Raw genomic sequence first — 21,901 nt, 5'->3', positions numbered from 1 at the left:
AAAAAAAAAACAACTGAGAGATTATCAATGAATACCTGAAGCATTTCAGATGCGTTTCAAATTACTAGTTATTATAGGAGGCAATGTAGGATATGGCACAGTGTCACAAAGAAAAATGCCCCAGGAATTCAAAGTTAGGCCTCAGGGAATGGACAGGAAAAGCAAAACTGAAGAAAAGCAAAATAAGAGGTTAAACCTTGGTTTGATGTTGAGCTGGTAAGATTTCCTTAAATCTTGGAGATAAGAATGGGCAAAATCTGTTTCATGGTGAATGCTTTTCAGTAAATTCCCTATTCCTTGACTTTCATCTCTGGTATTACAGGAGATCTTACTGAAGATAACAGATAACTGAAGAATAATAAAACCTAAGCCCAAAAGCAAACAGAAAGGGAAAGGAAGACAGGAGGAACCAACTTAAGAATAGGCTAAAATATAAACAAAAACAGAAACCAACAATGTTTATATGAAATGGCATATCCTATCATTGCTGAAGGACTTTCCTGGTAGCTCAGAAGTAAAGAATCTGCCTGCCAATGCAGGAAACGCCCCTGGATCAGGAATTCTGGAGGAAGAACTGGCAACCCACTCCAGTATCCCTGCCTGGAGAATCCCATGGACAGAGGAGCCTGGAGGGCTACAGTCCATGGGGTCACAAAAAGAGTCAGACACAACTTAGTGACTAAATAACAACAATCACTGCTGAAAGGAATGTGACAAAAAGGAATGTTTACACTGCCAGTGAGGTAGAACAAATCATGCAAGGTCTAGAACAGTTAAAGGAGATCAAACCAGTCAATCCTAAAGGAAATCAATCTGAATATTCATTGGAAGGACTAATGCTGAAGCTGAAGCTCCAATACTTTGGCCACCTGATACAAAGAACTGACTCATTTGAAAAGACCCTGATGCTGGGAAATATTGAAGGTGGGAGGAGAAGGAGACGAGAGAGAACAAGATGGTTGGGTGGCATCACTGACTCAATGGACATGAGTTTGAGCAAGCTCCAGGAGATGGTGAAAGACAGGGAAGCCTGGCGTGCTGCAGTCCGTGGGGTCACAAAGATTCGGACATGACTGAGCGACTGAACGACAACAACAGAACAGTTAAAAGCAGAATAAAGAAAGGATTTAGAGGAGCAAGTGGCAGAAGACATACTATCTTCAATGAGTACAGACATCAGAAATATTAAAAGTAGCTTTATTTCATTATGGCTATTGTCCAAATAATACAAATATGTGGCACAAGAGGAGTGCTTTTATGATTTTAGCTCAATAGGCCTAAGAATTTCAGGGCAAGTGGCAAAAGTCATAGTAACACAAGGCTAAAAATGTTTTGGCACAGGCTGGGGACAGAGAAATCCAGAGACGAGGGCAGAACATCAGAGCTATGGTAATGGCAAGGCTCGAGTCTTGTGGAGCCTTGCAGAGATTGTACTTTGAGCTTTACACACTACAAGTAAGTGATATACTCTTTACAAAAGGCAGTAAAGAAGCTATACCACTAAACAGAATCTATACTTACTGTAGCACAGGAGTTCCAGGACAATACATAAAAAAACAGAAATTAAAAGTTTTTAATATGAAGGAAACCTTAAGAAAGAGACATCAAGTATGACCTGGTGCCTGGGGCTGTCATTCATGAAATATATAACTTTGCAAGACAGAAGATCAGAAACAGCTTTCAAGAAAGCAGAAATGTTCAGGTAAAGTGCTTCCACCTCTCAAACAATTATCATAAGCATAGAGTGGCACAACTGTTTGATGAGTGTTCCCAGTAAAACTTTACAAGTTATAGACACTGGCAGTTGCTATAACTGACTAGCACCCTGGTGAGGTTGAAACCAAAACTGACTTGATACCTTGATTTTTGTGCACCCATCTTTCCTTTAATATTCATCTTTAGTGATACCACTAAATCCTACTGGCAAAAGTGATGTGAGTCAACTGTACTATGTACTAAGTTCAAGGAATTACTACTGTTTCTCAGTTTAACGGGTGTTGGCTGGGTAGTGTAAGGAGCCTTTGCCCTACTGACCTTCTGGATTCTTAAAAAAGTATGGTTGGAGGTTAAATGATTTTCCTTTTGAGGTGCAAAAGAAGCCACTCCCAGTGAGAAGACAACCAAGCTACAGTTCCTGAAAACTCCCCAGCCCTAACCAGACAGGCACAATGGCTCTGATTAAGCAATATTCCAGGAAGGCAGAAATTTGGTATCTTAACCTGTTTGGGACTCTAGACTTTAATTTCTCTTAGTGAAATTAATCATAGGAGACCATTCATTTGATCCAAATGAAGTGTTTCTGGCAGACATAACAAGAGGCAGGAGAATACTTATTCAAGCTGAAGGAGGGGGCAAAAACACTAGAGTAGCTGAAGGTAAGTAGCAGAGACAAAAAGTAATAGGAGACAAGTTAAAAAGCTAGACAGAGGCTAGATCATGAAGCCCTGCAGTCCACTCCAAGAATTTTGGCTTTGACCCTAAGACAGAAAAACATGGAAGGTTTAGTTTAGAAGAGACCTCACTCTTATGTCTTTAAAAGGTAACAATAACCCTGTGTACGAGACAGCAAAAGAGACACTGATGTATAGAACAGTCTTATGGATTCTGTGGGAGAGGGAGAGGGTGGGAAGATTTGGGAGAATGGCATTGAAACATGTATAATATCATGTATGAAACGAGTTGCCAGTCCACGTTCGATGCACGATACTGGATGCTTGGGGCTGGTGCACTGGGACGACCCAGAGGGATGGTATGGGGAGGGAGGAGAGAGGAGGGTTCAGGATGGGGAACACATGTATACCTGTGGCGGATCCATTTCGATATTTGGCAAAACTAATACAATATTGTAAAGTTTAAAAATAAAATAAAATTAAAAAAAAATTAAGTAGTATCAAACAGTAACAGCATTAAAAGGAAAATAAACTTACAAATGATTGAACATATTATGTTTTTAAATGCAGATTTCCAAAATGTTCATGCTTTTGCAAGAAAAACAATATGTTACAAGCTAATAAATATATAACCCGACACACACAAAAAAGGATCACTTGGCTCTGTGGAGAAAAGAACCAAGAAAACTAGAAGCAGGGAGATAAAATTTCCCAGAGGAAGGATGACTATGGCTTGGATCAAGGTCGTGACAGTGATTGCAGCAGTCAGATAAACTTTTTCTCCCTTACTAGATGATATGGTTTCTTGAAGGAAGGGGATGTGAACTTTTCCTTCTTTAATCTCCTATAATCATTAGGATGAAACTTTCCACATAGTACACAGCCAATTTTTTTTTTTTTTTTTTAGGAATACCTTCTACAACACTTTATGTACCTAGATCTATGCCTAAGATAATTAAGGATAATTCAATAGATTGATACTAAGAAAAAATAAGTTATATATATATATACTGTCAGACAGGCATATATGCAGCATTTTATAAATACCTATTGAGTTATGAGCACTTACTAGTTATTGAAGTTAAGTTCAAAATATAAAGAGAATACAAAGAATCTCAAGAGTTAAAGGGCAAAACATGTGGAATCTAAAACATGGCACAAATGAACCTATCTACAACACAGAACTAGACTCACAGACATAGAGATCAGGCTTATAGTAGGGGAGAGGACAGGGGAGAGGAGTGCACCAGGAATCTGGGGTTGGTAGATACAAACTATTACATATAGAATGGATGAACAACAAGGTCTTACTGTATTGCACAGGGAACTATATCCAGTCTTCTAGGATAAACCATAATGGAAAATAATATTTTAAAAGAATGTATATATGTGTAAAACTGAGTCACTATGCTGTTCAGCAGAGATTGGTACAACACTGTACATCAACTATACTTCAATAAAAGAAAAGACTAGCAATTCAAAATAATAAAATTTTAAAACAATAATAAAAAAAAGGAGTTAAAGGACAAAATGGCTTCAGTTAATATAGAGTTTTAAAGAAACTACAAATAGAATATTTTTTTCAAAAAAATCAAGTTAAGAAAGGACTGCATAGTAAGAGTTAAGTCCCATAAAGGGAAGCAGAAATTGAATATTTGCTCTTCACAAGCATGGGATGAAATGGAGGAAATTAAAATAATAAAAAAGGATGAATGAGTTTTAAGATTCTAACTCAGTTCTACTTTTTTTTCAACTGCCTCCCCTCTTGATAAATTATATACACTCACTGTAGTAAATCTGGATTATTAAAAAAATCATCCATCATTTTCTGCCCACATATAACCACTATTAACATCTTGGTAATTTCTCTTTTCTAGCGTGTGACTTGGGGTTAGTTGCTTAACCTCTCTGAGTCTCATCTGTGCCATTCATAAAATGAAGATTAAAAACAGTACCTATCTCACAGGATTATAGAAAAGAATCAATAAGAAAGTAGCACAGGGGCTGAGATACTTTTTTTTGAAAAGGCCAGAAAGCTGTTTATGAGCCACACATTGTCCATCTCAACTACTTAACCCTGTTATATCATGAAAGCAGCCATAGAAAATACAGAAGTGAACGGGCAAAGTCCAATAAATTTTTATTTGCAAAAGCAGGCAGTGTTGCTTATATCACAATGGCTTGCAGCAAAGGTTCATAACTTGTTGGTGTATCTGAATGACTGTGGTCTGTATTTGTTTAGTAAGATTTGAAATTCTTAGGAGAATCTGAGAAAAAAACAAAAACTTTACACTTGCTCACCAAGGAAATGCAAGTACACTTCTTTTGCAAATACTTTTAGAGTTCACAGACTTCCTGAAGTCACAAATGACTCCTATAGTTTATCTTCAAGAAATCCTGTCTCTAGTGAAGTAGCTCATTTGATTTTTATTTACAGCACCACCCCCCTCTAAAATACAGTGCATCTGGTGAGAATGGACCAGCCTATATTCAAACTGTATAGTCTTCCTACAAACAAATTTTTCCACCTAATTTTTTAGTCATTATATTTTATCTTCCTAGGTCATTATATAGTCATTGAGAACATTTTTTAAGGCTGAATAGTTTACGAGGTTGAAAAATGTTCAGCTGTTTTAGCTGTTCTGGTTGCGTTTTCATTTTCAACTCATTCCTTTAATTACAGTTAATATTACAATGAATTGCTTTATATCCAAATTTATATTTCTCAGAAATTAATGTTGTAAGTCAAAAAGTACAAATTATTTTTAATGTTTCTAATCTATTTTGATGAATTATGGTTCAGAAAGCTTGTGGTGATTTCTGCTCCCATCATTTGAACATGAGATATCCATTTCACCACACCCTCATTGTGTATGGAATATGACTTTACTGATGAGTTCTATAACCTGAGAGATCTTTGGCAAGTTTCCAAAACATGGCAAAGGATAATAAAGTCTAAAAATGCACAGCCACTGCTCTACGTTAGTAAAATTTCAAGATATTCAAGGTTAATCTAAATAATATGGAGAGACAAACTTTAAAATTTTAATCATTAAGAAAAACATCTGAAATATATTCCATAACCCTCCAGCCTTCAAACTACTAGGTTTGTAATCATCACTAACTCTTGCATTTTAAAAATGACCACTACAGTGAGCCACTGCTTCAGAGAGAAGCATATCCCATTCAAGTGGGTTGGGGGAAAAAATAAAAAGTTTGAAAATCACTTATTAGAGAGAACTTCTGATAGCTTAAGTTTAGTTTTTTTCTCTCTTTCGCATTCATGAACATCTTTAGTTTCTGCTGCCTTGAGTATTTTTAAATCACTACTTCCACTCAATAATTGCTTAAGTATAGTATATACTGATATATATGCACAGATACTATAATAGATACTGAATGCTTATTCCTAGATATAATATATATGTATACTTGAATGGTTAAGTATACAGGCTCTTGACAGACTGGCCAAGATTCCAATCTGACTTAGGCCATTTCATCTCTCTTAGTCTAAAATTTTCTAAACTTTAAAATGAGAATAATGGCACATACCACATAGGGTAGTGGATTAAATGAGACAGAAGAGGTAAAACACTTATCACAGTATCTGACACACATAAAACACTCAAAATAGCACTTATATTCATAAACTTCAATAAAATAAGTAAACCTTTCTGATAACTAAAAATATAACACACACATAGCAAATCATTGACAAGTGGTTAGTGAATATTTAAAATGTTTTAACTTCAGGGTAACTAAAACAGATATGGGTTAATTTTAGTAAACTCCAGTTATAGAACTATGTATTAGTAAATTGTGTACATGTTTTATCAGAGTATCAAATACATACACACATATATAAGGTACAAAGAACAATGTTGTGTACCCATCTATTAATATCTACTGATACAACTACTTCTCTAATTTCTTTCTCTTTTCACTTCTCTTTTACCATAAATGTAGCCAGAAAAGGAGGATGTCCCCTTCTCTCTCAAAGTTAATTAACTAATCAATTCTAGTGTATCACTCAACACTGAATAAATACAGCTCATCAAGTTCTCCATGCCTTTACCTACCCAGACAAGCCCTGAGGAACAAAAATACAGACTAATGGTCACTCTGTTCTCAAAATCAGCAAACTCAAATGGTTCTGCAGGTCAATTAAATCTATCTCTTTAAGAAGCTACCATTTTAGACTTCTGTTCACTTTAAATCTCTAACCACCCCCATATACTCTCAAGAGATGAAGCTTCCACCTACCCCAAAACTCCTATACAAAGCACCTCTTCCATTTGTGCTTTGAATCTTATCATCCTTTCCCTTTTAGGATCTTATTTTACAGATTATCTCTTCTTTCATTATTTCTTCCTTTCAAATGAATCATTCTCATCCAATTTTAAGCACAACAAATTCTCAACTATTTTAGGAAAAATAAAAAAAAAAACTTCACCTTCAAGCCACAATTTCTCCAGTTTCCACCCATATCTTCCCATCTCCTTTATATCTATATTACTATTTACATCTTTGCTTCCCACTCCTCAAACTACTCCAGTCTGACTCCTGCTCCCATCAATTACATGAAAACAGAGCTTTGCTTAAAGTCACCAAAGATCTCCATGTTAATTCAATGGTTGGACCTCAATAGTTTTCGATGCCAATTACCATTCACTTCATCCTTCATTCTTATCTTCTGTTTCACCATAGTTACCTGGTTTTCTCCAAGCTCTTTAATCTTTCTCAGACTTAACAAGTCTCAATATTTCTAATAGGCCATTTAACTGTGGAGTTTCTTCACTTCTAAGTCTTTTTCTCTGTATTATCTTTTTATGTGAGCTCATTCACATGCATGGCTTCAAATACCATCCACACAACTATGACTGACCAGACCTCACTTCTGAGCTCCGGATTATGTAAAGCCAATCATCTTTAAGATCTCTCCTTGGAGACACCTTAAATTCAACAAACTAAAGCAAAGAATCTCAGTCAAAGTCAACTTGCCCGAGAATGCAGGCGCCTGCATTTTATATATACTTTTTCTTCATAGACCTGATCAAAGTTATAGCTATACACTAAAACAGGGACAGTGCCTGTTTGATTATCACTATATGACCAATGCCTTATATAGTCATTCATCAGGATTTGGGAGACTGGTTCCAGGATCATTTCCAAAACCTCTACCCCACCCACAGATACCCAATCTGTAGGTGCTCAAGTGTTTCATTTAAAATGGTATAGTATTTGTATATAACCTACACATATTCTCCCAAATACTTTAAATCATCTGTGGATTACTTAAATACCTAATACAATGTAAATGCTATGTAAATAGTTGCCAGTGTGCAGCAAATTCAAGTTTTGCTTTTTGGAACTTTCTGGAATTTTCCCCCCAATATTTTTTCATCTCTGGTTGGCTGAACTCGGGGCTAAAGAGCCATGGATATGGAGGGCCAATTTTATAAACAATAAGCATCAACCCTAACATCAATCACTTTTTTTTCTACTGTTTAAACACAAAGCCTTTCAACTGTTTTTCATGTTCACCACTGCTTTGGGGAATTGAAGGTATTAAGTGGTTGGTATATGAGTGTCAATATACTGAACTTTAGGATCTTATGTCACACATTATACAGATTGACCTCCTCTCATATTTAGTTGCCACCAAGTGTTCCACCACAGTGCTAAACAGGTGATGCTGATTGGGTCTCATCCCAGAGAGCTGACCTATTACTGAACAGAGTTTACAGCTGAAATGATGAACCAACCTGTCAGAGATAAGCTAAAAAATAAAGGTGATACATATTACATGGAAGCTGAAGACTTCCTTGTATTAGATTCCTTTGAAATTACAAACTGTAAAAATACTCTCCAAATCAGACTAGATATTGTAAAAATATAACTAGAGTTAGTATTTTAATAAATTATATTAGATTTCAAATGGCCTAATATCCTGCTCATTACATATTAATATATACTTTATTAAAACAACAACTTTTGGCTGCAAGCCATGTGATATCTTAGTTCCCTGACCAGGGACTGACCCCATGCCCCCTGCAATGGAAGCATGGAGTCTTAATCACTAGACTGCTAGGGAATCCCAATATACATTTTAAATAGCATATTAATTGACCATATTTTATTGATCATATTTTATTTTTCAAATACATATACACCTTTTACCATATCTTTCTTTAAAGTTTTCTTTTTTGCTTTTATTTGTAATTGCTAAAGGTATAGTTTATCAAATTTTGGCAAGAAAATAAAGATCAGTGCCAACAATAACAGTACAATTAGTGCCTTAACGTCTGTTTGGCAGAACTGTAAAATAATGGTATCACTCGAAGTTTTAAAGCAATGACTTCATTTAAAAGTATTTTCTTCTACCATTTTATCTACAAAAACTGAAATAAATTTCTTTAACCCAATGTTATGGGTGATTATTAGAAAGCAGTAATGAATATATATTTTAATGCAAGACTGTATATAAAGAAGTTATTTAAGTTTAGGCTGTCATTGGTTAACCTAAAATTATAAACCAATTCATTTTTTTTAAAAAAGCATTTCACATATTTTTGAGAAACAAAGGAGTTCAAATTTCATCATGCTCAAAATATTCTTGCATTTATTCACAGAAAATAAGCAATCTGTGAAATAGGGAGAAAATAAAAAGTTTTTTTATATTTTATTTTTCCTCTGATTATAAAGATAGTAGATTTAATGAAGTAAACACAAAAAAATAAAATAAATGTAAAGAAAAATATTCATCTATAAACATATCACTAATAAATTATCCACTGTTTACAATTTGATTTTTTTTTGGTCTTTTTATTTACAAAAGTGATATCACCTGCCTTCAGTGTCTTTTTCTGTTGTTATAATGCGACTAACAATTTCCCATATGAATAAATATCCCTTAAACAATGACTCTTAGGGGCTTCCCAGGTGGCTCAGTGGTAAAGAATCTGCCTGCCAAGGCAGGACACATGGATTGACTCCTGGGTCAGGAAGAGACCCTGGAGAAGAAAATCGGAACCCACTCCCATATTCTTGCCTAGGAAATCCCATGGACAGAGGAGCCTGGCAAGGCTATATTCTATGGGATCACAAGAGTCTAAACAACAACACATGACTGTTAGGAGAAAGGATTCCATTAAATTTAACATTTTCCTAACTTTTGTTATTAGCTAATTTTTAATAATGTGCTATTACAAATAATGTCATTATGAACAATTAGTAGTATTCAATGCATCACCGACTCGATAGACGTGGGTTTGGGTAGATTCCGGGAGTTGGTGATGGACAGGGAGGCCTGGTGTGCTGCGATTTATGGGGTCGCAAAGAGTCGGACACGACTGAGCGACTGAACGGAACTGAATGCTGAAAGTCTACCTTTCATAATTGAAAGAATTGAAAGTCAACCTGAAAGTCAACCAAAAAAAGCATACTGCTAAGTTGCTTCAGTCGTGTCCAACTCTATGGACTATAGTCCGCCAAACTTCTCTGTCCATGGGATTCTCTAGGCAAGAATACTGGAGTGGGTAACCATTTCCTTCTCCAGGGGGAAAGAAAAAGCATAAAAAATAGCAAAGTATTTAGCTCCCTAAATATAGCCAACAAGGTCTAGGATTCACTTTGTTTTGTTTTTCATTATTACAATAATTATAATAAATAAATAACATGGAGGTAAACATCATACTTGTTAAAAGAATTGCCAAGTGACTACTTCCGGGGACTATGTGGGGAAGGAACAGGACAAGAGTATGACCGCTATTTTTTTATTATAATCTGTGGCAAAATAGGAAAAAGAAAAATAAAAACACAAACAAAAAAAGGTTGCCTCTACAATATCCATTCTTATTTTCTTCCTTCCTTATTAACAGAATCATGTGAAAGTAAAAGTTGCTCAGTCCTGTCAGACTCTTTGGAACCCCATGGACTTAGTCCATGGAATTCTTCAGTTCAGAATACTGGAATGGGTAGCCTTTCCCTTCTCCAGGGGATCTTCCCAAGCCAGGGATCAAACCCAGGTCTCCCGCATGGCAGGCAGATTCTTTACCAGCTGATCCACAAGGGAATCATAGGCATGTGTTTATCCAGGAGAAAAATACAAAAATATATCGTAACATTCTTTTCAGATGGCACTAGCTAACAAGATGGAAATCAAAGCTACTGAGTAGAATTTACAGCAAGATGTTTTTGGCTTACCCCAGAGACACCCCATTCCTGCTACATGGAACTGAGATTTGATGCTTGGAACTTCAGCAACTATTTTGGATCATGAGGCAAACTTGGATAGACGATAAAGATGACTAGTAAGAAAGAACAAATGATGATAAAGCTACCATATCATTCCTACTAACCATTCAAGACTTTTCATATGAGAAATAAATATGTATTCATTTAAACTATTTAAGTCAGGTAAACAGTAGAAACAGTGTCAGACTTTACTTTTTGGGGCTCCAAAATCATTGCAGATCTTGATTGCAGCCATGAAATTAAAAGACGCTTACTCCTTGGAAGGAAAGTTATGACCAACCTAGATAGCATATTCAAAAGCAGAGACATTACTTTGCCAATAAAGGTCCATCTAGTCAAGGCTATGGTTTTTCCAGTAGTCATGTATGGATGTGAGAGTTGGACTGTGAAGAACGCTAAGCGCCGAAAAATTGATGCTTTTGAACTGTGGTGTTGGAGAAGACTCTTGAGAGCCCCTTGGACTGCAAGGAGATCCAACCTGTCTATCCTAAAGGAAATCAGTCCTGGGTGTTCACTGGAAGGACTGATGTTGAAGGTGAAACTCCAATACTTTGGCCAGCTCATGCAAAGAGTTGACTCATTTGAAAAGACCCTGATGCTGGGAAGGATTGGGGGCAGGAGGAGAAGGGGAAGACAGAGGATGAGATGGCTGGACTGCATCACTGACTCGATGGACATGAGTTTGGGTAAACTCCGGGAGTTGGTGATGGACAGGGAGGCCTGCCGTGCTGCGGTTTATGGGGTTGCAAAGAGTTGAACACGACTGAGCAACTGAACTGAACTGAACTTCTTCTAGCAGCAAAATGCAATAACTCAATTTTAAGTCTTATATGACTTATTAATAAACAAAGCACATGCAAAAACTTAAAACTAAATCAACAAATAATTCCAGGAATAGTAAAAATGTATTATTATACTCCTAGTAACTGCTCAAGAAACTATATTATGTGAACTTTATACCAAGACTAAGAGATAGGGTTGTATTTTCCTAAAACAATTAAGTTTTAATTTAAAGAGGCATGAGCATGTAGTTTGTAAAACTATGAAGTGAACTCTTTTTCTGTTAGATTGTTTATCTGTTTAAAGTGCCTGCTACACACTGTGCTGTGCTCAGTTGCTCAGTCGGGTGGGACTCTTTGCGACCCAAGGGACTGTAGCCCACCAGGCTCCTCTGTCCATGGGGATTCTCCAGGCAAGAATATTGGAGTGGGTTGCCATGCCCTCCTCCAAGGGATCTTCCCAACCCGGGGATCGAACCCAGGCCTCCCGCACTGCAGGCAGATTCTTTACCATCTGAGCCACTAGGGAAGCCCAAGAATACTGGAATAAGTAGCCTATCACTTCTCCAAGGGAACTTTCCAACCCAGGAATCAAACCGGGGTTTCCTGCATTGCAGGCAGATTCTTTACCAGCTGAGCTACCTGGGAAGCCCTTCTTGCTACCCAGGATGCACGCTAGCTGCTTAAAATTATTTGATGAGATGATTAAATACTTTCTTTCAAGACAGAGTATCCACTAAGAGTTCCAAAGTAATGTTATAGCAGGGTTTCTCAACTTTGGCACCAGATAGTTCTGTCGATGATTCTATTGACCACTATGAACCAGATAATTCTTTGCTGTTAGAGCTGCCCGGTACATTGCAAGATGCTCAGAATCTCTGGCCTCTTCGCATTAGATGCCAATAGCAAGCCCCCAAGTAAGACAATCACAAATAGCTCCAGATGTTGCCCAATGTCTGCTACAAGAAATAAAATCTGAAAAACAATATACTCATTTTTGCAAATCAGTTAGTGCTTCATTAGGAACATTTGGCTTTTCTAGTTAATTAACAATTTAGAATTATAACATTTCTAAATTCCCTCTCAGGTTTACTGCAGGATACAAACTTTAAGTGACCTACAGATTAGATTATCTCTAATGTTCCTCTTAAACCTTCAGAGGACTTCACATGTGAGAAATATTAATAGCCTCTATCTATTTAAGCCTATCTGTGTGCTAGGTATAGTACTGAGAACCTCACGTTCATTCTCTCTCATTTTATACTTATGACATCCTCATGGGATGGCTATTTAACCCCACTATAATAAGAAAGGATTTTAAAGTCTATTTTAATCAACATATTGAAGTGCTTTCAGAAATACTTATATATCATTCACTATATCCATTCTAGCACTGAACTAAGAAGGGTATCTTTAACTTACTTAATTTATAATTTGTGATAAAAATTTTCAATGTATCTAGCAACAAAATTAAGTTGAATTACCACAGCCTTCAGGTATGGGGGAAATGTTCACAGCCCCTAAGAAATCGGAGATAATTAACTGTTACTTGGAATATTTTTTATACTGTGGCATAATGAAAGAATACCTTAAAAATTTTCCATCCATTATTCCCTGAGTTCTTCAGTAAGTTTTTCTTCTCTCTTGTACAACTTGACCAAAAAAAAATAAAAGTCACTTTATAATTATTTGAGGATTCATTTGTAATTTCAATCTATAGTTCAGAAAAAATCGAAGGTTGGGTCCAAAAATCCCAGCTTGTTCACCTGACAAATTAAGTTGCTCAGGCCTCAATTTCAACAATGTAACTTGCGTAACAAGACCTATATGAAGGCCTTAAGAGTTAGTAGGCCCTCAATAAAAATTACATTTCTCTTCCTTTCATCCTCAAATTAAATATCAGCTAAGGGCCAATTCCAATGCAACTGGAAATGAACATTTTCAGTCTCCCAAATCCAACATCTCAAAAATCAGTTATAGGCTAAGCGATTATCCCCTTAGTTTGAGATTTTAAATTACTAGTATTGTTTCTCAAATAGAAAGTTTATCATCAAATGCATTGAATGCATGCCTAATTTTTCACTTTTATTATCTACAGTTCTTCTGTTTTACTCTTCCCTGTGGTAAGACACAAAACTATTCTTGAAAAGAAGTGTTCCTTCCTCTCCTTTCACCCACACAACTAACTGCCAAGAAATTTTGATTCATATTTCTCTCTAATAGGAGGAAGAAAAATTAGAGCCTTTCTTCTCAACTTTACAAGGCTGTGTGTTTAATTCATGTATTGAGTTAACTGTCACCAACTCAAGTACGTGTTATCCATTTTATGGATTACTCACAACTAGTAATTTACTAATGAAGGCAAGTTACCCTTAGCGAATATTAGGAAACCAAATATTTAAAAATAAACAATCTTTAGGAATTACACTGTATTTCCTTACTAGCAAATAAAGCATAATTATTATACTAGAATTCTATTAATCAGTCTTAAAATGCAACTTAATTCAGGTAATCTTTTATTCCATCTTGAAGTTTTAACACAAAAAAGTACTTCACAAAGCTCACCTCCAAGGTGGAACCAGGATAGGAACCCTAAGAAGAGATCTTTTGGTAATGTAGAGTATTATAAAATATGTTATGAGATTTCAGGTAAAAGTTGGTAACATGAAAGTATGTCAGTATAACACTCATAATTTAGCAATATAAAGCTCTTCCTGTTTACTTTTATTTCCTTGGATATTTTAGGATGTAGTGGGGTTTTATAAAATAGTCAACTTCTTTTGTTCTTAAAATAATTTACTGTCACTATTCAGACACTGTATTTCACAAGCTAAATTTATTCATTTGTTCTTAAAGTTAGTTTCAAGAAATAGAAGGAAAGTAATTAAAAGTTCTCCAAAAATGTTCTGGCCCTCAAACTAAATTTTGCATTCTACAGCAAATAAATTTACAAAGCTAAATGTAACCAAAGCCAAGATGCTCATTAATGATATAAAAAGCAAAATATAGATAAAGATACTTTCTGTCTGTGATGCTATTAAAAAGATCAATTGTAACAATTTTACAGCCGTTTAAAACTCCTGCAGGTAAATAATCTACTGAAAACATGGTTTCTACATGTAAAATATAGAGGACAAGCTCTGTAAAGATACAACCTTTAAATTCTGAATGCCAATACAAAAAAAAAATTTTTTTAAGAAAGTTGCTAAATAGAGAGCAATGCCAAAGAAAACTCACATATCCCGTATAACAAGACAATTTCCACCATCAAACAAACTTATCTATTTTGGAGAAGAAGGGGATGAAATCTCCCTGAAAATGTCAACCCCACCCTTTTTTCTAAGCAATCTCTCAATGCTTGGAAAGACATAAAATCAAATTTCAGCAAACATGATGCTCCTTTCTGCTTAGCTTTCTTACTTGCTACCAGAATGAAATTAATGGCTAACTTTAATATGTAAAGGATCCAAAGGATTTCACATATTCACTCGTTTAATTACTATCCGGATTTGAAGGTAAAGAAACTAAGGCACAAAGAGGTTAAGTAATCTGTTTAAGATAACACAGCTAGTAGTGGAACCAAGATTTGAATCCTATACATCCAAGATAATAAACAAAGGAATGAGATGGAAAAGGAGCAATTAAATTTTTTCCCAAGAGTTTGCAAAATAATAGTGCTATGAAAGAGAACAAAATGTTAAACTATAAATATATGCAGATGTAAATGTATACGTTACATAAATTCTACCCCTGCACAAATATGGTACTTTAATATTTGATTATGCTTAAACGTTCTAAATACATCAAATCGTTGTGGCTGTCGACCAAGTAAGTAATTTACTGTCACTGTTCAGACACTGTTTTGTTGTTTTTTTTCACAGGCTAAATAAAATACACTATAATTTAAAGGAAGAGGGGGTGGTGGTGATGTAACCAGAGCAATAGTTTCAGGAAAGCTACTTTCTCTATTAGCAGTTTATTAGAAAAGAGCTTGTGTGTATCGGGGAAAGGAGTAAGAAAAGGAAAGATGACAATCCCATGGCCTTAGCCCCACCTTCCAAAAAAGTAACTAAATCACTGTGGGTCAGCGCCTAAGCCAACTGGAGAACTAGCCCAGCGGGATCTCGTGAGGGGATGACAGGAGACCCTAGCAGAGGGGGAGGGGTGGCGATGACAGGAGAGGGGGCGGTAGAGAGATGGCACGCCTTCCATATCCGAAAAAGGGGAGAATACGGGGGGCAAGGGGCGGAGAAGGGAAGGCAAGATATGTTGCCAGAGACTCCAAATGAGGTGACAAGAAACAGGATAGGAAACACAAGAAAGGCGGGACCCTCGGGCAGAAAGGGGTCTGTCTGGGGCAGGGGAGGCATGTCAGTACAGAGCTTTCCTGCCAGCTGACCCTCCGGTACAACCCCTCCACCCGGGACAAACTCTCACTTTCTCCGCAACCCTAAACCTGCGCGGGTCATCCCGAACCCGCTCCCCGCCCCCCAACCCCCACCCCAAGCCGGATAGGTGGAGGGGGGAGCTTCATCCTCAACGCTCCTCGCTGCGCCGGTGGCGCGAGCGCCGGACACAGCCCAGATTCGGAGACGAGAAGAGCAGGAGAGGCAGGGAGGCCCAGGACCGCTGACAAGTCCGGGCGGGCGGTCGACGGGCGCCTCACCTGACAGAAGCGTCGGCAGTAATCCCGACTGCTGATCCCGACGCCGCCACCACCGCAGCTGCCGCCGCCAGCGCCGCCTCTGCCGTCGCTCGCAGCTCTAAGCCCGGCTGGGCCTGGCGGGGACTCCACAATGGCCACGAGCTCTTCTCCGAGGCGTTCGGCCTCTTGGTCGCTCTCTTCCTCCGCCATGAGGCTCTCGCCGCCCAGCGCGTACCAACCCCTGCGCCGCCGCCGCTGTAGCTGCCTCGGCTAACCTCCTCCTCCTCCTCTAGTTCCCTCCCCCTTCTCTCCTCCCCAGCCGGACAGGGGCCTCTCGGCTGGCTCTACTTCCGGCTCCGCCCACCCACGCCCCCGGTTTTCATTGGAGGATGCTAGCCGCCAATCATGCACATGTCCGCCCTTCTACCACTATTGGTCAAATTTGCCGTCTGTTTGATAGACTTGGAGTCCGTTGGTCAATGTTGCTCGGCGGTTGCTGGGGGCCGCCTACGAGCTCTGCCACTGGCGGCACAGGAGGACGGGGCGCGGCGGGGGACACGGCGGCCGCCGCGGGGCTCGTTCGTGCAACAGCGGCGGCGACGGCGGCGGTGGCGGCGGCGGCTGGTCCTCCTCCCTCTCCCTATTGCTCCTCCTATTCTTCCTCCTCCTTTCCTTTCCGGCCGTGTATCGTCCACTTCCCCTAGCGACGGCCCAGATCCTACGGTACCGAGAAGCTAGGGAGGCCGAGGGTGGGCCCGGCCGTTGGTGCGGGCTTTGGGCCCGGGGCCTTCCGTCCCGAGCGGGAGCCGGGGGCGGGGCCGGGGCGCCGTTGTCGGCGGGAGGAAGAGGGAGGGGACGGGAAACCTGACAGCGGCCGCCTCCGCCAGGCGCCTGCCGCCTCCTCCCTTGAGACTGCCGCCAACTCGGCTGTTGAGTTCCCGGGCCCACGGCCGGCAGCTGGGACTCGGCCCTACCCAGCTAGCGGGCAGGGGCGGTGAGACGCCGGCGTGCTGGGCTCCGCGCGGGAGGAGGGAGTCTAGACGCCGGGAGCGTCGCGAGCCCCGCCTTTCCCTCCTCCCGATCCCTGGGGCTGGGGCACTCGAGGAGGCTCAGATCGGGGCGGACGACTGAGGAGGGACTGGGCTGAGGAGAGCTGGGGTAAACGTTGGGATCCGGATTTATGGACTTAACTAGGATGATTTTAAACACACCTGCGTGGTGGCTGTTGTGGACGTTCTTCGTTTTTTTTCATCCACTCTTCTTCCCCCCCTCCATTTTTTCTTTCCATTTGTTTTTCGTGTTTTACAGTAAAGGCATGACTTCCCAGCACCTCAGGGAAAATAGGGTGCAAGCCCAGAAACTGTTTCCCCATCACCACTTGTTGAAAAACTGATTTGAAGGCATATCCGGGTTTGAACAAACGGAAAGTGCCAGGATTTAATGCGTCTTTGGTTTTGCGCTGGAGACCCTTCACTGCTAGGTATCAAGACGAAAAAAACTGGAAACTCATCCGGTAAACATTTAAACTTGAAAACTTCTGATGAGTTTTATTTTTATCCAGTAAATGATTTGCTTCTTTTCTTTTGTTGGCCAATTACTGGCCTTAACTTTTTAACTTCCTCGTTTAAAATATCTTTACTTCTATGGTAAACACTTTTGTTCTTCGGTTCTGTAAACTCGAGCAACCTCTACTGGGTAGATACTTGCCTCTGCAGTAACACAAATGTACTAAAAAACTTACAAGATTTTGTAATGAATAGGCCTTTCATATTAACACAAGTGATTGCGTGTTTTATGCTTCAGAGAATAACGAACAGGTTAATTGTTTACAGTTTGAAATCCAAAGATAGACTTTAAACATAGAATGATTTAAGCATCACTAGTCACAAATATGTAATGTTTTCCATAAAGAGGTTGGAACCATTCATTATAATTGGGACTGACTTGGTATAAGATTCTACAACACATACCATAAAGTACAAATATGTGTAGTGGTAATTCACTGTTAAGTACGCAGGAATTGTCTTCTGCAATTGAAAACCTATATCCTAAATAATATTTGACACATGAAAGCCTTGGGTTAACAGATTTTTATTGGAAAAAAAAATTAAACCTATTACAGCCTAAACTTTCCAAGAATACTGGGAAATGTTGAGTTCTCTGAGGTTATGTCCACAGGTGTCTAATACATAAATTCTTTTGAGATATTTCATGTTAATCAGCTATGAATTCTGTAGCATAGATTAATGGAATACTCCAATGTTTTTTATTATGCTTATAAAGCATAGTTCTTCAGAACACACCTGGGAATTTTTCTCTAGTTTATTTAAACGGAACAGAATTCCGTCCTGAAATCTATGAAATTCACTTCAGTTTCTTTTATCTGGACTAATTTAAGAGTTTAATCCAACAAATGGTTATCATTTACAACCTTTGTTATCTCAAGATTTCAGTGGCCATAACCTTATGATTTTGGCAATGATCAGAAAAATCTGTTGTTGGGATAAATTGAGAAATTATTAAGTTGTTTCTGAGTTAAATATTTGTGAAAATGATCACTTATTATCCCATATCAAACAAACTGTGATTGAGCATCCATCATGTATGAGATACTGTGTTAAGTTCTTAGTTTTGGTCTAACTTAATAGTTAATAAATGAAATATTAGCAAATATAAACATTACTCTTTGATGTAAACAAAAGTGTTAGAAAAGCTACTTTGCATAGCTTGACTATCACTTTTTGGAAAGGTGTCTTAGTAGAGGTGTATATACATTAGACTAATTTGAGCTCTATATTTTGACTGTAAAATTTAATGTCATTGTTGCTGCTTTTAATCACATTTGGCCTGTGTCCTTTCTTGACTTTTACTTTCTTTATTCTCAGAACAACTTTAGAAATTATATTCATCTCCATATAGAATTATACCAGCTTAATGGCTCACCTGTTTGAATAAATTTTGTACATAATTCCTTGCAGTTGTTTTCCTAAAATCTGTCGTTCCAGAATTGTGACAGGAACAAAGTTCTTTTAAAATTGAACACACATCTAAATTAGCTCAGATTCATACAATTGATACCATTAATGTAGACCTGTGGTTAGATTTTTCTAAAGGATAGTGACATCTATGATAGTTGGAGTTCTTTTTTAATGGTTAGAATTTAATGTCATCAAAATCAAGGAATGGACTTAGTTGTTACTAGTAATTTGCTCTGGTTTTCCCTTCCCTTAACATATTTCAGGTAAGTTAAAACTTAATAGACAAGTCTATTAATAATAATTTGAATTAAATTTTCTGAAGCTTTTAATCTTAAAATGTTTAAACCTACCTTTTATTTTTGCTTCCTGCATGAAGTGTTATAACGCTTACCTTTGTTTCTCTTATCTTAAAAGAACCCCATTCAAAGTCAGAATGGAACGATTTGTAGTAACAGCACCACCTGCTCGAAACCGTTCTAAGACTGCTTTGTATGTGACCCCCCTGGATCGAGTCACTGAGTTTGGAGGTGAGCTGCACGAAGATGGAGGAAAGCTCTTCTGCACTTCTTGCAATGTGGTTCTGAATCATGTTCGCAAGTCTGCCATTAGTGACCACCTCAAGTCAAAGACTCATACCAAGAGGAAGGCAGAATTTGAAGAGCAGAATGTGAGAAAGAAGCAGAGGCCTCTAACTGCATCGCTTCAGTGCAACAGTACTGCGCAAACAGAGAAAGTCAGTGTTATCCAGGACTTTGTGAAAATGTGCCTGGAAGCCAATATCCCACTTGAGAAGGCTGATCATCCAGCAGTCCGTGCTTTCCTGTCTCGCCATGTGAAGAATGGAGGCTCCATACCCAAGTCAGACCAACTGAGGAGAGCATACCTGCCTGATGGATACGAGAATGAGAATCAGCTCCTTAACTCACAAGATTGTTGACAAGGAGGTTACCACCATTGTGATCAAGATAAATAATGTGGAGTATTAAAAGTTATGTGTTGATTGTGTGGTTCATTTTTATATTTATTTCATTTTAAATCATGTGATGCAGAATAGTTTTGCAATGTATATACAGTGGCAGGCAAAAAATTAAAAAAAAAAAACTCACTGCAAAATGTATTGTTAATTTTAGTCACCAATGGTGTAAAGCAAAACTTAGGGTTTAGAGTGTGCTAGGATACCTGGAACCTGATGGTTATCTTTAAAATTGATGGTTTTTCTCCTGAAATGTTTGTGCATGGAAGAACTGCCCTGCTTTTTTACCCTGTTGCCATGTATAATTATTCCTTGTGAGATTACTTAATTACTTGGATTGACGACTAGCTTAGGAAATTGAAGCTGCTGCCAGGCAATACCACTCACAGTAACTTAAAGAAATTATTTCCCTGATTAGAGGATCCTCAAAAAAGAAGGGAGGGTGGGAAACTATTCTTACATCTTCAGATTCCTAGCAGAAAAAGACTGTTTATTGCAGACTGTGCTTTACTTGTATATGATATAGTTACCTTAACTATCCTTCAGTTCCTCACTGTCTTTATCCCCCTTTTTTTTTTTTAAGGCTTCTTGTTGTATTTAGTAGCAGCTTCAAGTGACCAAAAGACTGAAATCTTACTGGCAGTGCCAAAGCCACTGGGAATTTTGCAGTGATACGATTTTAGTCTCTAACTATAAACAGATTTTTGAAACATAGCTTTCATTTCAAGTGTCATCCTTAATTTGCAGACTTCTTTTTTTATGTCATGGTATTAAAAAACTTCAAGATTGGCATTTTAATTTAAACAAGTAGATGTTCTATGATTGAGTTTCCTGTTTTTACAGAGAATTAGCAATTACTTTTTGGCTGACAAATCAGATAATAAGGAGATTACTTTTTATGCGTTAATTTTCCATATGATTTTATAAAAGTTTAGATAAATAGACTAGAAATAAGTGTACTTACTTTCATTTCTATGTGCTTTGCCTCTGGTGGTACAAGGTTTTTAAACATAGATGATAAACCATTGTCTAGAAATACTGGCAAGGTTTTTTTGTAGTGGCGATCTGGCAGTATCCTGCATAACTGTTTGGGTGAGGAAATAAATCAGTTCTGTTAAAGGTCAACCATGTTCAGGAAATGAGCTCTATCTGAACTTCACTATCCTGTAAGGTTATTAAAGTAGCTTAGCCCAGTTGTCATCTTTGTTGGATACCCAAAATATATTTTTTAAAAATTGAACAGCGGAAAACTTGGACTAGAGCTTTAAGAAAAAAGTCTTAAATTCTTTGAAAACATTCAAGTTAAAAGGGTTTATAAAATATATTTCTATTAAAGCACTGATAATTGATGCCCTATGTGATGTAGAGGGAGCTATCCTTGAGATCATTTTACCGCAAATCTTCATTTTAAAAAAGCCAAAGTGAGTAAGAAAAAGATGTTTTTCAGAAACAGCTTTCTATATCTTTTTTGGTAGATTTAAGTTCCTAGTTTGGATTGTCAAAGTGCCCATCTGATTTTAGATTTATGTGAGGTTTTTTGGTTGTTTTTAAACAAGCCTGCCACCAAAAAAAAAAAATCACTTGTCAAAATTTGAGCTACCAGATTTTCTCATGTTCAGTTACGTTAAAGTAGCACAATTAATGCCCAGAATAGTGCTCTCCTTGATAAAGCACATGCAAGAGGAGACCAGCAGCAAAACCTAACCAAAATGTACTTTGTTTTTACTTCCTCTAATAAAAGGTTTGCAGGCAACCATGTTTGATTTGAATTATCTAAGATGGTACAAGATCTACAAAGCTAGGAAAATAATTGAGTTTTATAGTGTTCTTTTTGGAATACAAAGATAAGGTTAGATAAACAATCATTCTGATTTTTTCAA

The 21,901-nt window shown here is 37.9% G+C and overlaps 2 protein-coding genes and 1 long non-coding RNA gene across 6 annotated transcripts in view; 2 read left to right on the top strand and 1 right to left on the bottom strand.

Annotated features, from left to right (window-relative positions):
• Positions 1-15,333, top strand: part of LOC104970809 (uncharacterized) — a 91,418-nt gene extending 76,085 nt beyond the window's left edge. Inside the window, exon 3 of one of the 2 annotated variants that reach the window (XR_009494800.1) lies at positions 10,526-15,333. This is a non-coding gene — a long non-coding RNA (uncharacterized lncRNA). The other variant, XR_804123.3, reaches the window with a different exon arrangement.
• Positions 1-16,353, bottom strand: part of ZNF654 (zinc finger protein 654) — an 86,253-nt gene extending 69,900 nt beyond the window's left edge. For 2 of the 3 annotated variants that reach the window (XM_003585627.6, XM_005201187.5), the window contains exon 1: positions 16,092-16,353. In XM_003585627.6, the coding sequence (XP_003585675.3) occupies positions 16,092-16,280 (189 nt within the window). In that variant the 5' untranslated portion in view covers positions 16,281-16,353. The remainder of the gene's footprint in view (positions 1-16,091) is intronic. The other variant, XM_059887642.1, reaches the window with a different exon arrangement.
• A 240-nt stretch (positions 16,354-16,593) lies between these two features.
• Positions 16,594-21,598, top strand: CGGBP1 (CGG triplet repeat binding protein 1). The gene is given in 3 exon segments (NM_001191137.2): positions 16,594-16,793; positions 17,379-17,583; positions 19,463-21,598. A coding segment is annotated over 1 exon segment (504 nt). The 5' UTR covers positions 16,594-16,793; positions 17,379-17,583; positions 19,463-19,481; the 3' UTR covers positions 19,986-21,598.
• Positions 21,599-21,901: the final 303 nt, after the last annotated feature.

The sequence above is a fragment of the Bos taurus genome, chromosome 1, assembly GCF_002263795.3.
Source record: "Bos taurus isolate L1 Dominette 01449 registration number 42190680 breed Hereford chromosome 1, ARS-UCD2.0, whole genome shotgun sequence".
Classification (NCBI taxonomy): domain Eukaryota; kingdom Metazoa; phylum Chordata; class Mammalia; order Artiodactyla; family Bovidae; genus Bos; species Bos taurus.
This window is presented reverse-complemented; position numbering and strand designations above follow the sequence as displayed.